This window comes from Oncorhynchus nerka, linkage group LG10, assembly GCF_034236695.1.
Source record: "Oncorhynchus nerka isolate Pitt River linkage group LG10, Oner_Uvic_2.0, whole genome shotgun sequence".
Taxonomy (NCBI): Eukaryota; Metazoa; Chordata; class Actinopteri; order Salmoniformes; family Salmonidae; genus Oncorhynchus; species Oncorhynchus nerka.
In genome coordinates, this window is record NC_088405.1 from 19,275,352 (window position 1) to 19,294,744 (window position 19,393).

At 45.2% G+C, this 19,393-nt stretch overlaps 1 protein-coding gene across 3 annotated transcripts in view; it reads left to right on the forward strand.

Moving 5' to 3' along the window:
- The window catches only part of LOC115134975 (1-phosphatidylinositol 4,5-bisphosphate phosphodiesterase epsilon-1-like), a 41,320-nt gene extending 22,005 nt beyond the window's left edge, over positions 1 to 19,315 (forward strand). The window contains exons 5-32 of one of the 3 annotated variants that reach the window (XM_029669111.2): positions 100 to 245; positions 469 to 724; positions 2,368 to 2,588; positions 2,896 to 3,580; positions 3,793 to 3,972; positions 4,111 to 4,337; positions 4,480 to 4,602; positions 6,902 to 7,038; positions 7,711 to 7,949; positions 8,040 to 8,101; positions 8,214 to 8,379; positions 9,571 to 9,678; positions 9,856 to 9,972; positions 10,229 to 10,387; positions 10,548 to 10,677; positions 10,823 to 10,864; positions 11,220 to 11,344; positions 11,501 to 11,624; positions 11,776 to 11,916; positions 12,143 to 12,442; positions 12,805 to 12,968; positions 13,163 to 13,424; positions 15,009 to 15,127; positions 15,360 to 15,488; positions 15,793 to 16,038; positions 16,385 to 16,543; positions 16,686 to 16,910; positions 17,315 to 19,315. In XM_029669111.2, coding sequence (XP_029524971.1) covers positions 100 to 245; positions 469 to 724; positions 2,368 to 2,588; positions 2,896 to 3,580; positions 3,793 to 3,972; positions 4,111 to 4,337; positions 4,480 to 4,602; positions 6,902 to 7,038; positions 7,711 to 7,949; positions 8,040 to 8,101; positions 8,214 to 8,379; positions 9,571 to 9,678; positions 9,856 to 9,972; positions 10,229 to 10,387; positions 10,548 to 10,677; positions 10,823 to 10,864; positions 11,220 to 11,344; positions 11,501 to 11,624; positions 11,776 to 11,916; positions 12,143 to 12,442; positions 12,805 to 12,968; positions 13,163 to 13,424; positions 15,009 to 15,127; positions 15,360 to 15,488; positions 15,793 to 16,038; positions 16,385 to 16,543; positions 16,686 to 16,910; positions 17,315 to 17,509 — 5,187 coding nt within the window. In that variant the 3' untranslated portion in view covers positions 17,510 to 19,315. The remainder of the gene's footprint in view (positions 1 to 99; positions 246 to 468; positions 725 to 2,367; positions 2,589 to 2,895; positions 3,581 to 3,792; positions 3,973 to 4,110; positions 4,338 to 4,479; positions 4,603 to 6,901; positions 7,039 to 7,710; positions 7,950 to 8,039; positions 8,102 to 8,213; positions 8,380 to 9,570; positions 9,679 to 9,855; positions 9,973 to 10,228; positions 10,388 to 10,547; positions 10,678 to 10,822; positions 10,865 to 11,219; positions 11,345 to 11,500; positions 11,625 to 11,775; positions 11,917 to 12,142; positions 12,443 to 12,804; positions 12,969 to 13,162; positions 13,425 to 15,008; positions 15,128 to 15,359; positions 15,489 to 15,792; positions 16,039 to 16,384; positions 16,544 to 16,685; positions 16,911 to 17,314) is intronic. The other 2 variants (XM_029669112.2, XM_029669113.2) reach the window with 2 other exon arrangements.
- The last annotated feature ends 78 nt before the right edge of the window (positions 19,316 to 19,393 follow it).

Here is a 19,393-nt window from a genome sequence, read left to right on the forward strand (position 1 = left end):
TTGAGCTCAGTGGGCTAACACAGCCCTGTTGCAGAAAGGTGACTCTGGATTCAAACCCAGTTAGTCACACTTACAGTTACTGTATTTTCCTGTTTCCAGGTGAGCTCCTGGGTGACCTGGATGATTCTGACAGCAGGTTCTATGGAGGAGAAGAGAGAGGTGTTCTCATGTCTGGTCCACGTGGCCAGGTGCTGTTGGAACATGGGAAACTACAACACTGTCATGGAGTTCCTGGCTGGACTCAGGTAGAAGCAGGGCTAGGGAACATTTGATTATTTGATTTTATATTTTTGCAAATATGTTTCGGATCCATCTGCTCCACTATCATTTCCTGCTTAGTAAATAAACATCACACCATTTTTCTTTCACGCTGATTCTGTCTTCATCTCCAACTTCATCGCCTCCTAAACTGTCCACTTTTGGCCCTTCCATTCTCACTCAGCAGCATCTCTCCATCCTACCCTTCAGGTCTCGCAAGGTGCTAAAGATGTGGCAGTTCATGGAGCAGTCGAACATCGAGACCATGTGCGCCCTGAAGGATGCCATGGCGCACCACGAGACATCTGCAGAGTACAGGAAGGTGGTCTCGCGTGCTCTCCACACCCCGGGCTGCAGGGTGGTGCCCTTCTCTGGGGTCTTTCTGAGAGAGCTAGGGGAGGCCCTGGATGGAGCAGCTAGCCTGATCAACCTCAGACCACGCCTCAGCTCACAGGACTCTGTGGAGGTGAGGAATTATGCATTTTTTGTCTGAACCCATATCTGTTTGGGGGGTGTGACAATGACCATAGGAGTTGGCAAGACCATACAAACAGATCTAGAATCAGTCTAGAGGAATCTTGGCCTTATACTTAGAAATTAGGGCCACATTTACTAAGTGTTGACATCACTGAATCTGTTTTCTACAGTTGTTTCCTATTCCTTTTTTTATATTCATTTACATAATATTTAAATGTGTTCTATCCAAGTATCAAGTGCATTTGACCTTTCTGTGACCATCCATTCAGGCCAGAAGTGAATCTCCACACAAAACTCTCATTATAAATATACTTTAGTAACCTTTCCCATTGTAACGAACTTCTTCTTCGTCTGATGATGAGTAGGAAGGATCGGACCAAAATGCAGCGTGGTACGTGTCCATGTTAACTTTATTAAATCAGAACACAAGAAAATACAAAATAACAAAGTGCAGGAAAGAAATGAAAATCTAAACAGTTCTGTATGGTGAAAACACAGACACAGAAAACAACTACCCACAAACACCAGGTGGGAACAGGCTACCTAAGTATGGTTCTCAATCAGAGACAATGGTTGACAGCTGCCTCTGATTGGGAACCATACCATGCCAAACACACAGAACAAACATAGAATGCCCACCCCAACTCACGCCCTGACCAAACTAAAATAGAGACATAAAAAAGGAACTAAGGTCAGGATGTGACACCCATCTTAAACACCACCATGCCTTCTTTCCATCGTTTCAATGGTGTGTATTCATTCCCCAAAAATGTACAAAGAAAAAAACATACAAAATAATTTCTTTACTTCAATTTGAGGCTGAATGTATCTCACTGGAGAAAGCATCCGAGCGAGCAAAACAGAGCCCGTCTGTCTCTGTATGTGTAGCCCATCTATCTGATGCTGTCTGGTCTAAAAGACTAGAACATTGTTGCCGCCCGTAGCATTGAATGCAAGGGAAGCAAGCATTTGGCCTCCCTTCATAATTACAAATAAATAAATAATAACCAATCAGCATTGAGCTAAACTGAGTGAGGTGTGAATGGTCCTGGCGCAAAAAAAATTGTCAAGGGAAGACAGTTTGGATTTGGCTTCACACCAATCACATCACATCAAAAGCCAAACGTCATTGACAGAAAAAATTGTTGTGTTGTTGTCCTCCGGTGGCTAGCTAGCGATTTCCTAAATTAGTCATGGATGGAGGTAGGGATTTGGACTTGTGGTTTTACTTCATTCTTCGCAATGGCCAATGATTATGAAGGCGATTCTGATCCACCCATAAATTCATACATTGTGACCTTGGCCTGAGAGGATGAAAGTTCAACATGTAGCTCAACAGAGGTTAGTGGCACCTTAATTGGGGAAAACGGGCTCCTGGTAATGGCTGGAGCGGTATCAGTGGAATGGTATCAAATATATAATCTGCTCAGATCACCGATGCAGATGTTACTCTCCGGTTTTGGTGTGGTTGGATTTATTCTGCCACTGTGTCTTCTTCACGGTGTCAAGACATATGAACTAACAGGTTATGGAGCAAACAACGCAATTATCACTAATTCATCGGTTGTAATATAGCTTTTTTTTCTGGCTTGGCTTCCCCGGTGATTTTACCAACGCACCGCTACTGCATAGTTTGTCTCTGACTACAACGGACAGGACAACTTCCTGCAACGGGCGGGGCCAGATGGGCTCAACCAAGCAGAGAAGGAAGCAACCATCAACAACATCCTCCAGACCATCCGTAGCTGCAACCGCAGTATGGAGTCTGAGGATTGGGAGGAGTCTGGAGGGTCTGGGGACGGGAGCATCACTGGCTCACGTAAAAACTCCTTCAAGGATGGCAACCACAACCAGTAGGTGTTCACAGTAGACCCACCTAAGTTTAGGCTACTTTTTAGTGGTTTGTGCTGGATTTTGGCTCTGAATGTGCTAGAAAGTGTCAATAAAATCTGAAACCACTGATACCACAACACCTGCTAGTTGGCTCCCCGTTTCAATATTACATCGTATTTTTCTTAATATAATTGTCAATGCATTATCATTTATTTTGCTTCTTTAGAAATATTTGTGTTGGTGTCTTATTATAGATAAAAATATCTGCATCCTTTTAAAGCTTCTTTTGGTCATTTTCCTCTCCTGAAAACACTCTTCTCTGGTCAGGTTCACCGTGGGCGATCTCTCCGAGTCTGCGGGTGACCTATCTGACCTATCACAGGGCAAAGACCCAGACTTCCAGGGTATGGGTGAGAGTACTCAGAAGGCCTTTGCCCACGGTACAGAGCTCATGCCCTGGTACGTCCTCTCCCTCCACCCCCACGTACACCACTTCCTCCAGCAGGGCGCTACTGTGATCCACTATGACCAGGACTCCCACCTCACCGCCCGCTGCCTGCTCCGACTCCAACCCGACAATTGTATCCTCACCTGGGCCAAGCTCCAGAGTGAGGGCCTCCCTGGTTCTAGCCCTGGCTCTGACTCCTCAATGCTCCGGAGCCCCACTGGGTCAGGGTACTGTGGGAAGCTAATACTGAACAGCCTGGCGGATGGATTCCTGGATCTCTCCGTGGCGAAAGCTGTCTTCATGGGCCATCCTGGGGCTGACATTCAGGCGGTATGCCTGCAGAACAAGCTCTCATTTGGACTGAGCCTGGAGGAGTGTGGGGTGACTCTGCTCTATGGGCTCCATACAACAGACAACAGGTTATTACACTTTGTGGCCCCGAGAAACACAGCTAGGATGGTGTACGCTGGGCTGGAGTCCCTGTTAGCTGTTCACAGGAGGATGAGGAGGTTCCCTGACCAAAGGCTGCAGTGGCTCCGGAGGAAGTACGTCAACCTCTATCAGGTGAGGGACTGTGATGTAGTGATGGAGTCAAGTTACTAAACCTTGGGTCCGAGTCAAGTGTTCCAGTCCCTACTGGTAGAGTGTGAATGGTGTCACCAGTCATGAAAATTGTGACTCGAGTCTGAGCTCTGGACACGAGCACCACAACTCTGAGGGAGGAGATGTGAGTGATTTACCATTTTGTACCAAGAAAATGTTCATCTCTCTTCCAGGAGGATGGCAGGTACGAGGGTCCAACTCTAGCCCAGGCCATCGAGCTGTTTGGGGGCAGGAGATGGAGTGTGGGTGCTGGTAGCATGGAGAAGTCTGGAGCTCAGAAGAACAACCATCTCACTGTGACCAATCAGAAGACGGTTAACTCCAATAAAAATAAAAAGAAGGTTGGGACCAGGGTAAGGAGCCATATTTGCAGTAGTGATTGATTCAACTCCTGCACAAATGCCTTGAGCTGGGTTGGAGGAACATGTTGAGTCAGTTTCAATAAAATAGCTACATGTGGTGTGTGTGTGTGTGTGTGTGTGTGGTTACAGGGGGACAGTGGGGATGCCACAGACGATGAGATGGTGTCACAGAAGGTGACGAGTGGTTGGGATATCCTAGGGCGGAATGCACCGGACCTGACAGACAACATGGACCAAGACCAGGAAGACAGCAGCTCCTATGGTTTCCCTGAGCCTCTCTCCTCCTCTTCCATGGCCATTAGCACCTCTTCCTCCTCCATCTCTTCCTCAGCTTCCAATCACAAAGCTCAAACTGGGTAAGATGCTACAAACTGTGGTATATTCTTCTGTGTGCGTTTGCGTGCATATGCTTCATGTTTAATTTGTTGTGCTGATGTTTATGCTGGAATTCAGTACACATAACATCTCTTGTGTATTTTATTTGGCTACTCGCTTCAGTAATATGTCAAGTCAGACACTATCTAGCCGGGGTAAGAGCCAATCAAAGAGCTTCCAGAACCTCATGGTATCAGATGGCACCATGAGCTTTACTGAGTTTGTTGAGCTCTTCAAGTCCTTCAGGTAATCTCCTCTAACTCAACATTTATCTATCTACAGGGCTTTCGGAAAGTATTCAGACCCCTTGACTTTTTCCACATTTTGTTACGTTACAGTCTTATTGTGAAATGTATACAATTGTCCCCCCCACTCATCAATCTACACACAATACCCCATCATGACAAATCAAAAACAGATTTTTAGAAATGTTTGCACATTTTTATTTATTTCACCTTTTTTTAACCAGGTAGGCCAGTTGAGAACAAGCAACCTGGCCAAGATAAAGCAAAGCAGTCCTGCAAAAACCACACAGTTACACATGGGATAAACAATCGTACAGTCAATAACACAATAGAAAAATCTGTATACAGTGTGTGCAAATGAAGTAAGGAGGTAAGGTAATAAATAGGCCAATAGTGGTGAAGTAATTACAATTGAGCAATTTACACTGGAGTGATATGTACAGATGAGGATGTGCAGGTAGAAATACTGGTGGGCAAAATAGCAGAGAAAAAAAACATATGGGGATGAGGTAGGTAGTTGGTTGGATGGGCTATTTACAGATGGGCTGTGTACAGCTGCAGCGATCGGTAGGCTGATCTGACAGCTGACGCTTAAAGTTAGTGAGGGAGATATAAGTTTCCAACTTCAGTGATTTTTGCAATTCGTTCCAGTCATTGGCAACAGAGAACTGGAAGGAAAGGCGGCCACAGGAGGTGTTGGCTTTGGGGATGGCCAGTGAAATGTACCTGCTGGAGCGCGTGCTGCAAGTGGGTGTTGCTATGGTGAACAGTGAGCTGAGATAAGGCAGAGGAAAAAATTATAATGATATCACATTTCCTTAAGTATTCAGACCCTTTATACAGTACTTGGTTGAAGTACCTTTGGCAGTGATTACAACCTCAAGTCTTCTTGGTTATGATGCTACAAGCTTGGCACACCTGTATTGGGGAGTTTATCCTATTCTTCTCTGCAGATCCTCTCAAGCTCTGTCAGGTTGGATGGGGAGTGTCACTGCACAGCTATTTTCAGGTCTCTCCAGAGATGTTCGATTGGGTTCAAGTCCGGGCTCTGGCTGAGCCACTCAAGGACATTCAGAGACTTGTCCCGAAGCAACTCCTGCATTGTCTTGGCTGTGTGCTTGGAGTTGTTGTGCTGTTAGAAGGTGAACCTTCACCCAAGTCTGAAGTACTGCACCTGAAAAATATCCCCACAGCATGATGCTGACACCACCATGCTTCACGGTAGGGATAGTGCCAGGTTTCCTCCAGACCAAAGAGTTCAATCTTGGTTTCATCCGACCAGAGAATCTTGTTTCTTATGGTATGAGAGTCCTTTAGGTGCCTTTTGGCGAACTCCAAGGGGACTGTCATGTCCTTTTACTGAGGAGTAGCTTCCGTCTGGCCACTCTACCATAAAGGCCTGATTGGTAGTGTGCTTCAGAAATGGTTGTTCTTCTGGAAGGTTCTCCCATCTCCACAGAGGAACTGTGGACCTCTGTCAGAGTCACCATCAGGTTCTTGGTCACCTCCCTGACCAAGGCCCTTTTCCCCCGATTGCTCAGTTTGGCCGGGTGGCCAGCTCTAGGAAGAGTCTTAGTGGTTCCAAACGTCTTGCATTTAAGAATGATGGAGACCACTGTGTTCTTGGGGACCTTCAATACTGCAGACTTCATGGCTTGTTTTCTTCTCTGACATGCACTGTCAACTGTGGGACCTTACATAGACAGGTGTGTGCCTTTCCAAATCATGTCCAATCAATGGAATTTACCACAGGTGGACTACAATCAAGTTGTAGAAACATGTCAAGGATGATCAATGGAAACAGGATGCACCTGAGCTCAATTTCGAGTCTCATAGCAAAGGGTCCGAATACTTATGTAAATAAGCTATTTATGTTTATTTCTTTTTTTTAATTTGCAAAGTTTATGAACCTGTTTATGCTTTATTATTATGTGGTATTGTGTGTAGATTGATGAGGAATTGTTTGTGTTTAATCCATTTTAGAATAATGCTGTAACGTAACAAAATGTGGAAAAAGGGAAGGGGTCTGAATATTTTCAGAATGCACTGTATATAGAATTATTGTGTAATACATTATTAGCTGTTACAGCAGTGAGATTCCTTATTATTTTCCCAGTGTTTTTCTAAGTGTTTTCCCATTGTACAAAATTGCCACTATTTAATCAATGGCAGATTGTGGATTTCCAGATAGGGCTTTCAGTAGTGTGTTTGATCTGCATCAGCTGTCCTAGGAAGTTGACATGATCTACAATTGGGTGAATTGGGGCCTCCAACTTTTTTGTTTCCATGTTGGTGTGTAGTATCCGGAGTCGTAAGGACCTGAAGAATGTGTTTGATGCCCATGCTGTGTCCTGTGGTCAGTCTGCCTCTGAGCCTGCTCCTCTCTACACTCACCTCCGCATCGACGACAGAGTCACAGGAATACAGCCAGATCTGGGTGAGTTTTCTGGGTGAGTTTCCTGGGTAAGTCTCCTGGGTGAGTTTCCTATGTGAGTTACCAGGGCGCATTACCAGGGTGCGTTACCAGGGTGAGTTTCCTGGGTGAGTTTCTTGGGTGAGTTACCTGCCCAGTTGGGGTCAATTCCATTTAGATGATTTAGGACTAATGAAGCCTGGTCTCAGATCTGTATGTGCTGTATTGCCATGCTTGGCATGTCAAGGACTGCTGGAGTTGGTGAAAGAAGCACAAACAGATCTGGTACAAGTCTAGGAATAACAGTCTTCGAACTACAGATTTAAAGGGATCTCTGAGCCCTAGGCTAAGACGGCCTGTGCAGTGTGAAAAGCCCTTAAAGGGGCAGTGGAGTTAAAAACATGATATTCTTATTGTTTTATTTATTTCCACACTGAGGTCGAAATAACACTCTGAAATTGACTTGAATGCCTTGAATTTCAGCATGTTGAGATGCAATGGAGTTTTTGGCCCAGATCATGACATCACAATTTGATCTGATTATAATAGACCAATGACCATTCGTCTGGGTAAGGGGATGAGCTCTAGACCATCCTATCAGCCAATCAGGGCTGTGTATGTAAATAAACTCAGCTACTCATATTTGCTTTGAAGTCAAGTGTAAAAGTCTTTATTTGTGTTTCCCCACCATCCTAGACCTTCTGACACGTAATGGCCTGGACCTTGGTCCTTCCATCTGGATCATGAGACACATGTCAGACAATCAGAAGCATATTTCAGACGCCATAGCTTCTGCCAGCATCGTGACCAATGGTACTGGCGTGGAGAGTGCCTCGCTGGGAGCTCTGGGCATGACCATCATGCACCTCAACGACTTCCTGGTCAACTGTCAGAGAGAGAACCACTCACATGATGAAGTCCTAAGAATCATCCAGGTGTGTGACGATGAAGTGTGCCGGTGTGTGTGCGTGCGTTTGTCCTTTGGCAAACAATCTTCCACTGAATTAATGTGTTGTGTGTTCTAGACATTTGAACCATCTACCACTTTGCATCAGATTGGCTGGATGTCCTTTGAGGGATTTGCCCGGTCAGTATTTTTTGTATGTATTTGTGATCCCTGCGGGAATTGAACCCATGACCCTGCTGTTACCAACTGAGCCAAAAAGGAATGACCCAGACTGGTTTTTCCCTGCTGTAAGGTATCTGATGGACAAGGACAACTCTGCTTCCAAACTGGAAGAGTCTCCACTGAATGTTGAAGAGCTCCATTACCCTCTGTCTTACTACTACATCGCTACATCACACAACACCTACCTGACCTCCCACCAACTCAAGGGAGAGTCGTCTGTGGAGCTGTACAGCCAGGTGACAACCAGAACACTGGTATTACCCTAACAGGGACAACACTCTATGTGATATTTACTCAAACCCATTGAGTGTACAGCAATAAAGCTTTTGTGGTGATAAACTGTCATTGAAAAGCCTTTATTGTTATGAATTTGGGGGGAAGCCCTACCAGGATTTGAACCCGGGTCCTTACGCCTGTTAGTCCAACACCTTAGCCAATTACATCAAGAGATCCAAAACTTCTGATCCAAGCCATTGAGGTGTCTAGGTGTTGTGTCCTTCTGATCCAAGCCATAGAGGTGTCCAGTTATTGTGTCCAGGTGTTGTGTCCAGACGTTGTGTCCAGGCGTTGTGTCCAGGCGTTGTGTCCAGGCGTTGTGTCCAGGTGTTGTGTCCAGACGTTGTGTCCAGGCGTTGTGTCCAGGCGTTGTATCCAGGTGTTGTATCCAGGCGTTGTGTCCAGGCGTTGTGTACAGGTGTTGTGTCCAGGTGTTGTGTCCAGGCGTTGTATCCAGGCATTGTGTCCAGGTGTTGTATCCAGGCATTGTGTCCAGGTGTTGTGTCCAGGCGTTGTGTCCAGGTGTTGTGTCCAGGCGTTGTATCCAGGCGTTGTGTCCAGGTGTTGTAGCCAGGCGTTGTGTCCAGGCGTTGTGTCCTGATGTCCAGGTGTTGTGTCCAGGTGTCGTGTCCAGGTGTCGTGTCCAGGTGTCGTGTCCAGGTGTTGTGTCCAGATGTTGTGTACAGGTGTCCAGGTGTTGTGTCCAGTTGTCCGGGTGTTGTGTCCAGGTGTCCAGGTGTTGTGTCCAGGTGTCCAGTTGTTGTGTACAGGTGTTGTGTCCTGGTGTCCAGATGTTGTGTCCAGGTGTTGTGTCCAGGTGTTGTGTCCAGGCGTTGTGTACAGGTGTCCAGTTGTTGTGTACAGGTGTCCAGTTGTTGTGTACAGGTGTTGCGTCCTGGTGTCCAGATGTTGTGTCCAGGTGTTGTGTCCAGATGTTGTGTCCAGGTGTTGTGTCCAGGTGTTGTGTCCAGGTGTTGTGTACAGGTGTCCAGTTGTTGTGTCCAGGTGTCCAGTTGTTGTGTACAGGTGTCCAGATGTTGTGTACAGGTGTCCAGATGTTGTGTCCAGGTGTCCAGGTGTTGTGTCCAGGTGTTGTGTCCAGGTGTCGTGTCCAGGTCGCTACGTTATTGTTTGGTTTGTTGTTGTCTCAGGTACTCCTCCAAGGATGTAGGAGTGTTGAACTGGACTGTTGGGATGGAGATGATGGCATGCCAATCATCTACCATGGACACACCCTCACTACCCGCATACCCTTCAAGGTGAGTTGAGTTGAAACGAAGTGAGTTGAATTTAGTTTACCTAAGCTGAGAGGAGTTGAGTTTATTTGGGTTGAATTGAGTTGGGTTGAGATGAGCTGAGTTAAATTAAGTTTAGTTGGGTTGAATTTAGTTGAATTTCATTTATTGAGTTGAGTTATTAATCTTCCGTTCCTGCAGGATGTGGTGGAGGCAGTGAACCGCTCTGCCTTCGTGACCTCTGACCTACCTGTGATGCTGTCCATAGAGAATCACTGCTCCCTGCCGCAGCAACGCAAGATGGCCGACATATTCAAGGTTGGTAGGCCTACTTACTATCCTGTCTAGTTCAATGTTGAGATGTGAAATGGTCTCTTTCTGATGCTTGTTGGTGTTTAACGAAAATAAGTAGAGACGGGGTGAAGTTAAGGGTTCAGGGTAGTCATAGAATTATTGAACCACCACCCGGGAACAAATACCTTACATTGCGATTAACAGGTCAATCACAATGGCTCCTTCTTCCCCTCAGAACAGATTAGAACTCTGATGGTGTGTTTGTGTTGTCCTTCAACAGACGGTGTTTGGAGATAAACTGGTGACAAAGTTCCTGTTCGAAAGTGATTTCTCGGACGACCCACAGCTGCCGTCACCATGGCAACTGAGGGGGAAAATCCTCCTCAAGAACAAGAAGCTAAAAGCTCACCAGACGCCAGTGGACATCCTCAAACAGAAGGCAAGGCCACTGATAAGGAACACACTGACCAAAAGTTTTTTTAACAGTTGTTGATCCAGTCCGGTATCTATATAATGTGCTATATGTACCTAAAATGATGGCACACGGATACATAATTAGAAGGAACTAAGATTGTCCTAAATGACTCTTCCTGATACAGGCTCACCAGTTGGCCCAGATGCATTCTCAGGCCAGTAGTGTGATGCCTCCTCCCTTCCCAACCATTGAGGATCAGGAGGAAGAAGAGGATGAGGATGAATACGACTATGAGTATGAATCCCTATCTGATGGTATGGTCACAACACCAAGAGCATCCCCGTGTATGCCAGTTTATAGTTGAGACGTTTCTGTGGTAACAACCTCAAACAGCAATAATGTTGATTATCCCAATTCTTCTACTTATCCTGTGACCCCCTACTCTCTCTTCCTCTGTAGCTGACGCCCTGGCTTTATCTACTGCTTCTTCTCTCCCAGAAGGTAATACAAATAATCTAATTAATCACTTAAGATTTGCCAATTCCACAGCATGCTTGTTGTCCTATTGCTGAATAGATTTGTGCTCTGTTTGTGCTGTGCTCTAGTACACTGGCTGTGTGTTGTGACTTTTCCAAAGCTTCTTATCTGCTAAATTAGTACCCACCGATACTCAATTGGATTACCAAGTGGGTCAAAAACAACAAGAGATTGCTTGAAAGCCAATAGTTTTTGGCTACATGTTTTAATGTTACTTAGATCACTGAAAGCCTCAAATTAGATTACACTGCAGGAATGTGTGTTTTTGTTTATACTGCAATAATAATGTCTTTGGCTGGGAATGTCTACATTGATACAGATAATATCCTGGAGGATAGGCCTGAGGGAAAGTCTCTTTCAGGGGAGAAGTTACAGACCAAACACAGTGACCAAGTCCCCAAGAAGATGAAGAAATGTGAGAGAGCTACTCACAACAAAGCAGAAGTGAGTTTGTCCTCCATTCAGGATCCAGCAGACGTAGAAATACAAAAGTATTTATCTTGTTGGAATTTTTCTTAATTAACCAGTTTCTCCCTGATTAATAACATCATGAGACAAGAGTTTTGTCTCTTTTGTATTTTTACACACTCTCTCACCCAGACACATGTATTTGGCAAGGAGCTGGAGGAAGAGTTCAAGCTGCCTCGAAGCAAGAAGGAAGGACGCCAGATAGCACAGGAGCTCTCAGATATGGTGATATACTGCCAAGCTGTCAAATTCCCAGGTCTTTCCTTACTACATCATCTTCTATAAAGAAACTATACAATGCCTTGTAAATGGCCTTGTGTTCCAGTCTCACATTCACAAGAGTAGGTTAACATAATATTCCTGACTTGTGAGATCTCCTTGTGAAGGTATAAGTCTGTGTGTCCCAGGTCTATCCACTTCCAGGGAGAGAAAAGAGAGACAGGAAGTTCTTTCTCCTAAAGGAAAGGGAAGGAGGTACATCTTTGGGAAAGATCCAGAGAAAGGTGTTCCAGGGGACCCATCGACAGTGATGCGCACCCCAGGGAGAGGTAGACTATCCTTCTCTGCCCCATGCTTAGCTATCAAAACGTAGTTCTAACTCAATGGTTAAGGGTCTGCTACTTCTTCCTAGACAGGCTGGACATCTTTTGGATATATTTGAAAGTTGATGAGTTAAACCCTTTGCGTTCAGTGTGTCACACACACACACACACACACACACACACACACACACACACACACTCCTCTCATAACCCTTTCCCCTTAAATCTGAAGGAGCAGCATCAGAGGGCCCCCGTCCCAACTGGGAAGAACCACCCACCTCCCCTCTGTACACCTGTAATGCCTCCCTCAGCTCCCTCATCCACACCCCAAAGTGCTACCATGTCTCCTCAGTCAATGAGAACGCCGCCAAACGCCTGTGTCGCCGCTACGCCCAGAAGCTGATCCAACACACCAGCTCCCAGCTCCTGCGGACCTACCCAGCAGCCACACGTATCGACTCCACCAACCCTAGTCCCCTACTCTTCTGGCTGCATGGAATACAGCTGGTCGCTCTCAACTACCAGACCGATGGTGAGCTAGACGCTAAGAGTCGTCAACTAAGTCAAGTTTGCTTCATTATGCCAAATGTGGGAGAAAGTGGGAAATTCATTTGGCTAGCTTCATATGAGGAACTGATATTTGGCCTATTGCCAGAACGAGTTGGGCCTGTCTGCATTCAGTCAAAAGTACGAAGGGACAAGGGGTTTGGCGAATTCAATATTTCAGAAGTTGATTCAGAGAAGTCATTTGAAATTGGAGCACAACATGCTTCTTGAAAATGACATTGTCTGTCTGAAAGTCTAGTTGTTGGCGCACAAACCTATTTTTGAGTCTCTCCAATAGTTTACATATTTATCTCTCTTTCTCTTTCTCTCTCTCTCTCTCTCTGACAGACCTTCCCTTGCAACTGAACGCCGCCATGTTTGAGCCTAACAGGGGTTGTGGGTACGTCCTGAAGCCCCCGGTCCTGTGGGACCCCAGCTGCCCACTCTACGGACACTTCTGCCCCCTGGACAGAGACCCAAGGGGGATGAGCCCCGTCCTGTTGTCTCTCACTGTGAGTACATAGCAGAGGTAATGGATTGAATGTATACATGTGTACAACAAGTAGCTAGTGATCCTCAAAGGCAGCAGTGTCAACCAGTTTCCTTTTTCGGTCAGTTCATCTGGTGCAACACATTTTTTCTTGACGTCTTTCTCTATCTGTGTCTCTCGCTTATCCCCCCCCTTCTCTCTTTCCATTCCTTCCAGATTATCTCTGGTCAGAATCTATGCCCAGGGACTACAGCAGGCAGTCCATGCATCGAGGTAGACATCCTGGGGATGCAGGCTGACGGGTGTCACTTCCGCACCAAACCCGTTCACCGTAACCCCCTGAACCCCATATGGAACCAGAGCTTCCACCTCCCCCTGCTCATGGCTGACCTGGCCTTTCTACGTTTTACCGTGGTGGAACACAACAGCTCCCAGACCACCGCTCAGAGAATCATATCACTCAGAGCACTCAGGACAGGTAGGCACACACGCACGCTACATCATTTAATCTGTGACTTATCTTCCACACACTGGCACACACACACACACGCGCGTGCACGCTACATCATTTAATATGTGACTTATCTTCCACACACTGGCACACACACAAAGAGTGTGTTTTTATTAGAAGACCCAAATCTGGTACAGCTATAGTCATTTCAGATGAAAAGAGACTCATTGTCACATGAGACATTTCAAACATGAACACCTGGTGTGAGTGGGGCTACATTGTTTCCTAACATTAAAGCTAGAATTCTTAGTTCCTACATACATTTTTGGACTTATAAATAATAATAAATACCCATTGATTCTTGAAGATCATAATAATAAAAATAATAATATACCTTATAAATTCCTCATGAGCTTAGTTCAACTGTCGTATCCCATTAGAACCAAAAATATAAGCTTGTTTTAACTCCAATGTTTGTAAACAATGTAAATGCAAAGACTGTATAGCCTCAAAACATGGTTAAAACTATCATGTTGATTTCATGGATGGTCTGTCCTTGCATCCATATGTTTGTCTATGAATTTGAGAGTGGTTATATTTTCTCCAGGCCCTGCCCTCAGCTTTTCACCAAAACAGAGGTGGGGTGAATGCTTTGTTTTAGTTTTAATTAAGGACTATAACTTTAACACTTCTGCTATGCCTCTGAATGAGCACCAAATGGTCACATGTGGCTCAGTTGGTAGAGCATGGCTCCTACAATGCTAGGGTTATGGGTTCGGTTCCCACGGGGGACCAGTGAAAATCTATGCGCTCACTACTGTAAGCTGTGTCTGCTAAATGAATAAAATGCACACTGAATGGGCATACTGTATACCAAGGGAATGGACATGTGCAAACAAATAGGATACATGCAAATTACCTGTACCTATTTGTCTTCACATGCCCATTCAAGGCTTTTACACCTGTATCTTTTTGTCCAGAATAATGTCGTACTGTGAAACTTCAGTCATGAGTATCATCAGACAGTTTGGGTTTGATGTGCAATAAATGTAACCGACATTTTCAAAATACTGTAACCCTGTTTCAAAACTGAAAATAATTCATTATATATATATTTTTCTTCTTCTGGGGGTAGGCATGCTGCGTTTGAAGGCATTCAGTGGTTGTACAACTATGGCTGCATATCATTTTAATCCATATTTCATACATTAATAAATTTTATTTTTAAAGCTACATGCTTCAGCACTCGGCGGTCCCGTTCTGTGAGCTTGTGTGGCCTACTACTTTGTGGCTGAGCTGTTATTGCTCCTAGACGTTTCCACTTCACAATAACAGCACTTACAGTTGACCGGGGCAGCTCTAGCAGGGCAGAAATTTGACGGACTGACTTGTTGGAGATGAACACAACTTTTTTCAATTTGATTAGCTAATTGAATTCACACAAAATGGGTAAAATTCTATGCCCACGTGAAGTTCAGTTTAAAAGAGACAGCATGGGGAAAAGAACTATAAGAAAGGCAGAAAAAGTTGCAATGCTGTCAAATGAGAGCATTATTTTCCCAATACTAACAGTGGCAATCATTTCAAACCTGTGTGGGGTGTGTGTGGCAGGATACAGACACGTGCAGCTGAGGAATCAGCACAACGAGGTCCTGCCAGTCTCCAGTCTGTTCATCTACAGCCGTACATCTGAAGACAGCGGAACAGCAGGTTCACGGCCTGCATCATGGGTGAGTCTGTAGTCTATAGTGTGTAGTGAGTGTATAGTGGGTGAGTGTATAGTCTATAGTGTGTAGTGAGTGTATAGTGGGTGAGTCTGTAGTCTATAGTGTATAGTGGGTGAGTGTATAGTGCGGGGTTTTCTCCTACTTCTGTCCTTGAGTGCTACAGAGTGTGCAGGATTTTGATTCAGCCGTGCATTAACCACTAAACTCACGCTGTCTGTGTGTCTGTGTCTCCCAGCTCTTCAGCACAGAGGAGCGTAGGGCTGCTGTGCAGTACAGAGTCACCGTCCATGGAGTCCCTGGGCCTGAGCCTTTTACGGTGGTGGGTGTGAGTGAGAGGACCACTGCCAGAGAGCTCCTACACAATGTAAGCATGTCATCTTTCAATTCACCATGTACTGTACCTCAGCATTCTACACATTTGGTGGGGGGTTACATTTACATCATTACATTTAAGTCATTTAGCAGACGCTCTTATCCAGAGCGACTTACAAATTGGTGCATTCACCTTATGACCTCCAGTGGAACAGTAGTGCATCTAAATCTTTTCAGGGGGAGGGGGGGTGAGAGGGTTAAGATCATTTGGATCTTCGAGATTCATTTCAACAGTGCAATTGCAGCAATATAATGCTTAATCTCTATCGTTCTCTCTCTCTATATCTGCCTCCCAGATCCTTCCATCCCTCTCCTCCTCTACTCTAGTCTCCCTCCCTTCTTACTTCCTGATGGAAGAGAGGGTGGCATTGCCCCGTCAGAGGGGGGAGGCTCAGGGTGAGGTTCGGGGTAAGAGGGGGGAGGTTCGGAGGCCTCTCTTGCAGAGGACGATCAGGCCTGAGGAAGAGATACTCAGGGTTGTTGAGAGCTGGAACCCTGATGAAGGCTACCTGGGCAGAGTATGCCTCAAAACGAGAGAAAAGGTCTGGTTGTATTTCAACCTTCTCAAAATCCCTTTTCCGTTCTCTTATGACCAAATGTATGACTTCCAATTGGTAAAGTCATTGCACAGTTTTCAATTTTGTTGCTTCAGAGCCTAGAATTCAAATGATATTGGACATTTCCTTCTTTGATCTACTCAACCTGTTCAGCTTGTTCAACCCCAAAAACGGCTCTGGCGGCGTTGCACTGCAACTGACCCTGTTCCTTTCAATGTATGTGTGGGATGCGCCGATTATGCCATTCTTCGCAGATATGAATAAACTGTTGTTGATGTCTCTAAAAAAGACTCAACCTTAACCATACCTTTAATATTCACCTTTGTTTCAGTTTGTGAATGATGAGAAGCCAGTTATAGAGGAGATGGAGGTCAGCTGTGGACTGGAGGACGATTCCTTTCTGGTGAAAGTACATGGAGTATCTCCTGACCAATCACCAGTGACCCTCAGAGCTCCCAGACACATCACAGGCAATGACCTCATCCGACAGGTAAGCATATGGGAGTCAGTCACGGGAGTGGTTACATTTCCCTAACCCCATTACTTACCAAACAAACAAAGTTGCAGGGGCAGGCTGTTATAATTACAGATCGTGCCTTTAACCGTGTAACTGATCTCCATTTCACTTGCAGACACTGAGAAAAGCCAGACAGTCCAGCCTCCTGCTGTCAGCGGGCAACGCCAGTGACTACATTCTGATAGAGGAGGTAGTCAAGGAGCCCCTGGGGCGCAGGTTCCCTGCCAGACCCACCCAGAGGATCCTCCTGGACCAGGAATGTGTATTCCAGGCCCAGGGGAGGTGGAGGGGACAGGGGAAGTTCATCCTCAGACTCAGGGAGCAGGCTCAGGGAAAAGAGGTGAGGATATAGGATGAGGACTGTGTGTGTGTGTGTGTGTGTGTGTGTGTGTGTGTGTGTGTGTGTGTGTGTGTGTGTGTGTGTGTGTGTGTGTGTGTGTGTGTGTGTGTGTGTGTGTGTGTGTGTGTGTGTGTGTGTGTGTGTGTGTGTGTGTGTGTGTGTGTGTGTGTGTGTGTGTGTGTGTGAGAGAGAGATACGTCAAGTGTTGTTGATAGCCAAATGTATGAGATTTCCTGCATGGGCCACATTTATTGAATTTGTCAGTAAGATGGCAAGACCAACCCAATCAAAAACAGTTTGCAAATGTCTCAAAATCTTAACAAATCCCTCTATTCTGTAATGACCAAAATTAGGGTTATTTCTCTGGAGTAGCTGGCCATAATTGACAGCTTCAATGTTCTCAGACAGCTCAGCATGAAGACTGTGTCAGACCTGTTCGCGAGGATCGGCGGAAAGGAATATCGTTGGCGAGCGAGTTGAAACGACTGACAGGCCGGAGCCGGGCCATATGGATCGGGGCTCACGCCTGCTCTGAGGTGGTGCACAGCAATGATGAGAGGGCCGTGTGCTGTCTGCATCTGAGTGAGACCAGAGAGTGACGTTACACACAGTGTATTCATAGTGAATTATAGGATCTCTATGTCCAACTCATAGAGATAAATAAGTGCCCAAAAGCCTGTCTTAGCATCGGCAGCGCCATTGAGGACTTTCACAATTCTTAAGTAGTCAACTGGGTGGAACTTCCTATGGGTTAAGGAAGGATCACACAATTCCATCCAGGTCATCAGGATGGACCAGCCAATGAATTATACAAACATTCCATAACTGCAGGTGGCAGCATATTGCCAACCTTGGCTTTATACCTATCCAGACAACACACTTCAGGTGACAGTATGCACCCCTTTCAGTTTGTTTACCAACTCATAAAGTAGTAGAAGAAGAAAATTGACTACTTCAAAATGGAGATGGCGCTGGCTATGGTCTCATAGATGCCATAATGGGACAGATGCAGTGTTGCGTCCTCTATCTAACTCTATGGTCCAACCCTCCCTTGAGTTTCTCTAACTAACTCCATGGTACAACCAAATCCAAATCTACCGCATAACTTACAGCTAAACAACCTCGCTAGCATCATCATTTGGGGCAGAGAACCAATTTGGAATCTGGGAACCAGACTGAAGTGTAAAAAGTAATATTTTATGTTCTCTGCTATCGATTGTCCAATTGATAGTATTATTGTATGCTCATAATATGTTTGTGTGTTTATCTCCCTTCACACACTCTAATTAAAGATATCCAAGATGGGCTGACACTGGGAAGATGTGGAATTGGAGCCGTGCAACTCCTAGGTGTCTGATGTGATTTGGACCAGGCAATAAGCCTAATCTACGTCTACCTAGAGCTGGAAATGGCACCTTATCGGCATGTGCATTTATTGAAGCCTTGCATTAGTTCCCCAAGCAAATGCCTAACGAAAATGGGGAGAATCTCAATTGGATATCCTTGCCTCCTTTTCGAAATAAATGCACTTGTCATCAGGCAAATTACATTTACAGAGGTGGAATCACATAGTCTGTTAAAAACAGTAAGATAAATACGCATGTAGCTAGAGTCCATTCCATTCTCCTTTTTCCTGTCCTTGTGGCACGCAGAAGACCCAGGTTCGAATCCAGTCGGAGATGAAAGACGAACACACTGACTGTAGGACAGACCAGCAGATGGTGATATTGTGCTTTCTGATGGATACATAAGACATCAATCTGGCAAGTTTGAAGTGGCTGGAGGAAATGTGAAGAATCTCAATTAGATTTCCTCGCGTCCTCTCCTCGCCTCCTTTGAGTCGAGGAGATGAAAACAGGAAATAAATGTGCTCGTCATCAGGCAAATTATGTTTAGAGGTGGAATCCCAAAATACATGTTTAAAGTGGTTTACAAATTCTAGTTATGCTAGACATTTTATAGATAAAAGGATAAATAAGTAGAGTATAATTTTTAAATGTGTACATGCTTTTCCCCTCTGAGAAAATAATAGTTGTTTCAAAGGAGGTGTGACTGATTTCAAAACACTTCTGCGGTAGGATACACCCGAGCATCCTTTCCCGACGGTGGCAGTCGAGGAGAGGAGACAAACTCCTTCATTGACCTATTAACTTAACACGCTCCTACATATGCCAAACACTTACTGGATTCCAGGTCACGGAGGAGAGGAAGGACTTTCCCAATTGAGAATCTCCCATGGTCAGACTCAAATAATCAAGACAGACAAGTTCACCCATCATCCCTCAAAACAAATTTCTACATTAACTCCAAACATGTTTTAATTTTTTTCTCTATTTTACATTACTGCTGGTGTACAATACTGCAATATTACTGTCATATTAGTATATTAAACATTCCCAGTGCTATAGCTGTATCCTTTGGTCTATTTCCTCACAATGAATCTCTACAATGACAGACTTGAATTTGACACCAAACCGCTGTGA